The 8,691-nt window shown below is 40.4% G+C and overlaps 1 protein-coding gene across 2 annotated transcripts in view; it reads left to right on the top strand.

Annotated features, from left to right (window-relative positions):
- The first annotated feature begins 313 nt into the window (after positions 1–313).
- Positions 314–8,691, top strand: part of LOC110492270 (5'-nucleotidase domain-containing protein 2) — a 34,196-nt gene continuing 25,818 nt past the window's right edge. Inside the window, exon 1 of one of the 2 annotated variants that reach the window (XR_005036542.1) lies at positions 314–858. Coding sequence is in view for 1 of the 2 variants with exons in the window: in XM_021566449.2 (XP_021422124.2) it covers positions 492–858 (367 nt within the window). In the remaining variant the exon portion in view is untranslated. The remainder of the gene's footprint in view (positions 859–8,691) is intronic. The other variant, XM_021566449.2, reaches the window with a different exon arrangement.

The following is an 8,691-nucleotide window of genomic DNA, read 5'->3' as shown; positions in this document are numbered from 1 at the left end:
ATTGGTTGAACAGTGCAGAAGAGAACATCCCCCTACCAGAATGTGGGGAATCTAGTTTCAGGGTTTATTTTATGCCTGGGGCATGTTCAGCAGGAAGCAGCATTTTGGAAAGTTCAGATAGGCATGTTTGTTCAATATAGAATATTTCTACCTGACATACGGAATAACGTAGGCTATCTTGATGTAATTTCTATCTGAAAAATCAAGAACGTTTTTCAAATGAATGTGTTCCTGGCTACGTTGGTGAACTTGTTTACATGCGAATCTGCCCTCTCATTGGCTAGAATATTCCCGCCTGTTCCCGCCTCCTTTGCGGATATTTGTTCTCTTTGTTAGAACGTTGAGACGGTCTCAGTATATAGATAGCCTCTGTTGATGATATACTGTCATCCTTGTGCATCTGACTCAGTTGCTACTGTATCAACTGTAGCCTACATTTAGGTTTGAATTAGATAACGTTCTGGAGATACTCTGATAAATGCTAGGTAGTAATGTCCTGTCAAAAAATAAGAAAGTTTAGCCATGCGTTATTGCAGAAAAGTAAGACAGCTTCGCTTTGCAGGGGTTTAAAAACATCTGTTGCGTCTTATGGTAACGTGGCATCTAGAGGTCCGACCAACCAAATAGGAAAATGCTGCGAAAATGGTCAAAGTTGTGGATCAAATTCGGGTATCCAGGCCACAGGGTCCACAGCCATCCCAACTTCTCCATCACCCGCAAATCACAGACAAGTCGCAGGCAAGAAATTTAAGGAGGTGTCGCCGAAGTTTTCTGAAAGGGCATTCACTACAGCACCCAAGATTGACTCCAAGGTGTACCTTTGGTCAAGGTATAATGAGATGAAACGACTTGTGCACGGTAAGATGTTTTTATGTAATGTTAAAGCTTGCCTAATATATCGAATATTAGCCAGCAGATCTGACCTGCTTGCTTACAGCTGCACTAGGGTTAGACAGCATTACTGTTAATAACCTATTAAAACACCACTGAGCTTGTGTAAGATAAGGCTCAGAAAATGAGCTTCATTCCAGAGATAAGACATGTGTTATACTCCGAATTGTCCCGTTATCCCATTATCCCAACTGTTACACTTCGAATATTGAACAACTTCTGTTTTGTCCTGAAACCTGTCCTTTTTGTCATAATGATTGGTTGCAGAAGGCACAGCAGCCATTTTGAAATGGCAGTGTTAGCCCGAACAGCCTGTCAGGGTTGCCAGGTATAGCAAAATGTGTAGCCCCATGACTACTCAAAACTCAACCACAAGGCTTGAAAACTAGCCCAAATGATTTTTACTGCAGCAAGAGGGGAGTTGACATATTTAGCCAATAAACACTTTCTCCATAACGTTATTGAGCGAATTGAGAAGGAATCTCGACTTAACTTCTAAAGACCATAAGAAGCTAAATTAGGGTTTTCCATTAAAATAATTAATATTGGGAGCTAACGTGACTAATAAAATAATTTAAGTATACTGCAAGAGAAAAGATAATTCACCCTTTTTAAACTTAAAAAACGAATGTTAAGCTATTTTCTGGCCGTTGTGCCGTTATTATGTGCCAGACGTTATTAAGACTACAAACCGTTACAAATGGCCTATTTGGGAGATTGACTTGTCTTTTCAATAGGCATAGACTAGGCCTACTGACTAAAACCTGGATTTATGATTGTAATTCAACTTTTCCATGGTTTGGTTAGCTAGATGCAGGTAGCCTATAGCCCCTGATAGGCCTACTTCTAATTTCAAATAGCCTACACAGTAGCCAAGATATAAGATTTATAATTTAACAGCTTGCTTAGTTCAAATTAGGAGATTTAGTGGTAAGTGTTTCCATTGCCCAATAGCCTGCTGGAATAGGCTACTGAAGTAATTTCAATCACTTAATAAAATATTCATAATATGGATATTAACTGATCTGACTGGCTGTTACCTTCAATCTAATGCATTCTAAAAACAGCTGAACGGCAATTGCGATAGAACCATGATCACAATCGATAACTTCCAATTTCATTAACTCAACTGCCCATTAACAATTGCATAATAACACAAGGCTACAACAGCAATAAACTGGCAATTTATTAAATGCAATTTATTATAGGCAATTTATTAAATGCGTTTGCCAACTCCAGGTAGGCAACACAAGTGGCACAAATTGATTTGCAATGGCTCCAGTGATATCGTAATTTCAGTATATTTATTTTATAAAATGGTAGACTACAGTAGCCTACATAGGCATAGAAATTAATAGCCAATGGATGCAAATGTATCATTATCCACATTTAATGTCAGTTTGGTTGTGGACTTTTCCCCATAACAGAAGCATAACTGCCATTTCAAATTTCCACTCGCGCAGCGCTCGAAACCCAAGAACTGAGCATGCATGAAACCCTTTGCTTAATATGGTTTTCCATGAGCAAAGTCAACATTAGAATGCAGTTTAAACCACCTCCAAGCAAATTTATCTAATGCGCTCTAGAGCGTCTAGAGGCATTTCCTGTGCTTTGTCACTGTTATTTATTGATGCGCAATCAGTTATAGCACGTTAATATGTTTTATGGAAAAAGGGTTGGAAATAGCTGTCTCCGTAATGACAATCAAAATAGCCTACCTACAACTGGTAAAAGGTTTTCAGGATGTGCGCATGTGCTCTTCTATCTCCTCTCACTCACTTGACTCAGCTGCCTGCTGCAGCGCTCAGTCTCAATACATACACACTGCTCAGGCCCTCCCCTCTCTCTCACTCACTCACTCACTCACTCACTCACTCACTCACTCACTCACTCACTCACTCAGAAACAGGCTGCCTCACTGCCTGATAGTCTTCAGCAGCAGGTCACAGTGAAATATATATATATTTTAAAAAATTGCCATGCAATTTAGAAGTAGCCCAAAACCCGCGGCCAATACATTTTCACCCGCGACATTGTTTTGTTAAGTAGCCCAATTTTTCAGGAAAACCGCCGACATGGCAACCCTGGCTCTTGTTGTTCAACAAGATGTGCCATTCCATAATGGTTGCTGTTGCTACTGCTAGTTAGCATGAGGACAAAAACAGTAGTTTACTTAAACGAGCAGTTGTTCATTATTTTTGGTCTAACAGTTGGTATAATGGGACAATTCGGAGCACAACACATTTCTCATCCCTGGATTGAGGTACATTTTCAGAGTCATACCTCGTGCCGGCTTTGTGGTGTCTTAATATACACAGGAATGCTGTCTGACCCTATTGCAGCTGTAAGCAAGAGGGTCGGATCTGGTGGCTAATAAATAGGTAAAATCAGGGTTGATTGGAACATCATTTGTTCAAAAGACATCACTGTATCTTTGTACTTCCTGAAGAAGGCCATGCTGCCAAACGTGTCATAAAAAAAAAATTGCTCCATTGAAAATGTCATACAAATATGAAGTGTCTTGATCCTTCTTGCTTTTTAAAATCCAATTATCCCCTTTTACCAAACATCACCTTCTATTTACAAAGACCTATTGTGCAACCTAGCAGCACTTTCCTTCCTTCTCTTTTCTAGACTACTTGCCTAAAACATGTATGTTTTTTTGCCAACTGAATGTGTATTGGTGGGTGGGTTGTTTAGCAACAAAACTGATGCGTGTGCAACCTTGGAGCAGAACAGGCGGGGTTTGTGTAGAATCAAAGGATTGTTGCCAACATGTAAACTATACTGAACAAAAATATAAACACAACATGTAAAGTGTTGATTCCATGTTTCATGAGCTAAAATAAAAGATCCCATAAATGTTCCATACGCACATTTGTGCACAAATTTGTTTACATCCTTGTTGGTGAGCATTTTTCCTTTGCCAAGATAATTCATCTGCTTGTCAGGTGTGGCATATCAAGAAGCTAATTGAACAGCACGATCATTACACAGGTGCACCTTGTGCTGAGGACAATAAACGGCCACTCTTAAAATGTGAAGTTTTGTCACAACACAATGCCACAGATGTCTCAAGTTTGAGGGAGCGTGAAATTGGCATGCTGACTGCAGGAATGTCCATCAGAGCTGTTGCTAGAGAATTGAATGTTCATTTCTCTACCAAAATGTTGTTTTAGAGAATTTGGTACTATGTCCAAACGGCCTCACAACTGCAGACCACATGTAACCATGCCAGCCAGGGACCTCCGAATCTGGCTTCTTCACCCGTGGGATGGTCTGGAACAAGCCACCACGACATAAGACACGATACTGAGGGTTTGCACAACCAAAGGATTTATATACAATCTGTCAGAAACAGTCTGAGGGGAATCTCATCTGCGTGCTAGTCGTCCTCACCCCGATCCTACCCTGACTGCAGTTTGGCATCATAACCGACTTCAGTGGGCAAATGCTCATCTTCGATGGCGACTAGCAAACTGGAGAATTGTGCTCTTCTCGGATGAATCCCGGTTTCAACTGTACCAGGCAGATCGCATCGTGTGGGCAAGCGGATTGCTGATGTCAACATTGTAAACAGAGTGCCCCATGGTGGCGGTGGGGTTATGGTATGGGCAGGTATAAGCTACAGACAACAAACACCATTGCACTTTATCAATGGCAATTTGAATGGAGAGATACCGTGACAAGACCCTGAGGCCCATTGTTGTGCCATTCATCCTCCGCTGCCATCAACTCACCACGCCCCCATGTCGCAAGGATCTGTACGCAATCTCTGGAAACAGTTATTCCATGGTCTGCATGCTCATCAGACATACAGTTGAAGTCGGAAGTTTACATACACCTTAGCCAAATACATTTAAACTCAGTTTTTCCAAATTCCTGACATTTAATCCAAGTAAAAATTCCCTGCTTTAGGTCAGTTACGATCACCACTTTATTTTAAGAATGTGAAATGTCAGAATAATAGTAGAGTTATTTAAACTTTTATTTCATCACATTTCCAGTGGGTCAGAAGTTCACTCAGTTAGTATTTGGTAGCATTGCCTTTAAATTGTTTAACTTGGGTCAAAAGTTTTGGGTAGCCTTCCACAAGCTCCCCATAATAAATTGGGTGAATCTTTGCCCATTCCTCCTGACAGAGCTGGTGTAACTGAGTCCGGTTTGTAGGCCTCCTTGCTCGCACACGCCTTTTCAGTTCTGCCCACAAATTTTCAATAGGATTGAGGTCGAGGCTTTGTGATGGCCACTCCAATACCTGGACTTTGTTGTCCTTAAGCCATTTTGCCACAACTTTGGAAGTATGCTTGGGGTCATTGTCCATTTGGAAGACCCATTTGCGGACAAGCTTTAACTTCCTGACTGATGTCTTGAGATTTTGCTTCAATATATCCACCTAATTTACATTTCTCATGATGCCATCTATTTTGTGAAGTTCACCAGTCCCTCCTGCAGCAAAGCACCCCCACAACATGATGCTGCCACCCCCGTGCTTCACGGTTGGGATGGTGTTCTTCGGCTTGCAAGCCTCCCCCTTTTTTCTCCAAACATAACGATGGTCCACGTGGCCAAACAGTTCTATTTTTGATTCATCAGACCAGAGGACATTTCTCCAAAGAGTGCAATATTTGTCCCCACGTGCAGTTGCAAACCGTAGTCCTGGCTTTTTTATGGCGGTTTTGGAGCTGTGGCTTCTTCCTTGCTGAGCGTCCTTTCAGGTTATGTCGATATAGGACTCATTTTACTGTGGACATATGATTTGCATTTTTTGCAGCGAGTTACGTTAATCTCTAGGAGACAGAATGCGTCTCCTTCCAGAGCGGTATGACGGCTGCGTGGTCCCATGGTGTTTATACTTGCGTACTATTGTTTGTACAGATGAACGTGGTACCTTCGGGTGTTTTGGAAATTGCTCCCAAGGATGAAGCACACTTGTGGAGGTCTACAATTTATTTTCTGAGGTCTTGGCTGATTTCTTTTGATTTTCCCATGATGTCAAGCAAAGAGGCACTGAGTTTGAAATACATCCATAGGTCCACCTCCAATTGACTCAAATTATGTCAATTAACCTATCAGACGCTTCTAAAGCCATGACATAATTTTCTGGAATTTTCCAAGCTGTTTAAAGGCATAGTCAAGTAAGTGTATGTAAACGTCTGACCCACTGGAATTGTGATACAGTGAATTATAAGTGAAATAATCTGTCTGTAAACAATTGTTGGACTTGTGTCATGCACAAAATAGATGTCCAAACAGACTTGCCTTAAACTATAGTTTGTTAACAATAAATTTGTGGAGTGGTTGAAACACTTAGGTTGGAGTCACTAAAACTAGTTTATGTAAACTTCCGACTTCAACTGTATCACCCAATGAGCATGTTTGGGAGGCTCTGGATCAACTTGTATGACAGCATGTTCCAGTTCCCGCCAATATCTAGCAACTTCGCACAGCCATTGAAGAGGAGTGGGACAACATTCCACAGGCCTAAATCAACAACCTGATCAACTCTATGTGAAGGAGATGTGTTGCGCTGCATGAGGCAAATGGTGGTCACACCAGATACTTACTCGTGTTCTGTTCCACTTCCCTACCTTTTTTAAGGTATCTGTGACCAACAGATGCATATCTATATTCCCAGTCATGTGAAATCCACAGATTAGGGCCAATTCATTTATTTAAATGAACTGATTTCTTTAAATTAACCTTAACCTAGTAAAATCTATGACATTTTTGTGTTTACATTTTTGTTCAGTGTATATTTCCTCTCCAAATCTTTATGGGAAAACATGAAGAAATGTGCACAATGAGCACTTTTTGTTTCTCAAATACATTGTTACAGTTGTTGGTTTGTTAACTAATTAATTTTAGACAGAGGTAAAATTACTTTTATATTGGATATTCGGTGGATTTTCAGTTCTCTCATCAATAGCTCTTAATTAAACAAATTGTGCCATGACAATGAAAATTATATATCCCAATTCAAGGGAGGATGGAGAATAATCCATTGCTTTTTTGTTGTTGAAATTTAGATAGTTTCTTCCAGTTTTCAATCTTCAATTTTTTTCCCTCCTCAATCTACACACAATGCCCCATACTGATAAAGCAGAAACTGCTTTTTAGAAATGTTTGCATTGACGGACCAGTTCAAATTTTTACTTTACCTTCTATAACATTAGTTTAATTTTTGATTTGTTACATTCAAGCTGCAATATGTAACTTTTTGGGCAACCCGACCGAATGTACATAGAAATTTGAGTTATAGATCTGTCATCCTCACATAACCTTTTTCGGCAAGATAGATCTTCCAAAGTTGGGGGAGTGGCAATCTTTACCAAGGAACACCTTCAGTACTCGGTTGTCTCCACCAAGTCTGTCCCCAAACAATTTTATTTGCTGGTTTTACGCATTAAACTTTCAAATAACTCTTTGTTGACTGTTGCTGGGTGTTATCGGCCACCATCAACACCGGCCTGTACCTGGCCCCTTACACTAAGTCTGAAAGGAGGCCTTTTGCCTTCTGGTAGGCCGTCATTGTAAATAATAATTTGTTCTTAACTGATTTACCTAGTTAAATAAAGGTTAAATTAAAAGAAACAATTAAAAGTAAGTCTAAAAAGCTGTAGATCTGTTCTATGTTTGCTGTTTCTATGCTTCCCATTATTAAGTTTAGTTTTTGCGTCTTTTACTTTTGGTTTTGAACACCACCTTCAAACAGCTGAAAATACAATATTTTTGGTTGTTGCAAATATATTTCACAGCGGTTTACATGCTACAATGATTTTCTACACTCTTAAGTGCTTGTTTTCGCAAACTGAAATTAGGCTAACTATTAGAATTTCAGCAACCAAGAAATGGCGGAGCAATTTTTCCATATTGCACCTCTTAAATAATTAATAATTCAGGAATTACCAAATCTAGATTTAACCTAACATGTCTACCACACCACTTGCGTCGCGTGCTTTGCAAAATAATTGTAAACATACGTTATTCAATTATTGCACCCACACTGATCGCGTGTGCCAACGAGCGTCTGCGTTGCCAAGCGCTAAAATAGAAGTCAGTACTATTTGTGACGCTGAACGCAGTGCAAGTCCTGCCTCTCCCATTGGTTTATAGAAGCAGATTATTATTTTCAATGACAGCCTAGGAACAGTGGGTAAACTGCCTTGTTCAGGGGCAGAACTACAGAATTTTTACCTGGCCAGTTCAGGGATTTGATCTGGCAACCTTTCGGTTACTAGACCCACGCTCTAACCACCTGCCGCCAATTGTAAGATGAACTGAGTTTGGTCGGCCGTTGTGTAACTATGAAAGTTAGATGCCAATCGCCATATAAAGTCCAAAGAAGAAAAGGCCTGGAAGGAGGAGAGATGACTAGAAACGATTCAGTTGACCGTTTTATGTGTGGATTAATTGTCGGAGTAGAGGACCTTGTGCGTTTCAGGTAAAATAACAAATAACTGTTTATATCCCAGGACAAATTAGCTAGCAACGGCAAGCTAGCTAGCTAAATTGCCATAAATGTTTAATGCTTTTTGACCTGTCCCCAAATTAATATAATTGGTTCAGAGCTTGTTTTGATATTTCAACCTGCGTGTCGTGATTGTGTTTGGTGTGGGGGGACAAAATCAATTTGCGCGTGTCCGGTTTGGGTACGGTGTTAGCCTGCAGCTTTGATATGTGCTGAGAGAAGGACAGTGTACCGTCTAACCATGCTCCCAAGTACTTGTATGAGATCTAACCCTCAGAGGTAGTAATCACACCGGCGGGGAGAGGAGCATTCTTCTTAACCAAACCATA

Source organism: Oncorhynchus mykiss, chromosome 16 (assembly GCF_013265735.2).
Source record: "Oncorhynchus mykiss isolate Arlee chromosome 16, USDA_OmykA_1.1, whole genome shotgun sequence".
NCBI lineage: Eukaryota > Metazoa > Chordata > Actinopteri > Salmoniformes > Salmonidae > Oncorhynchus > Oncorhynchus mykiss.
The sequence above is the reverse complement of the archived record's forward strand: the minus strand, read 5'-3'. Positions and strand labels throughout refer to the sequence as shown.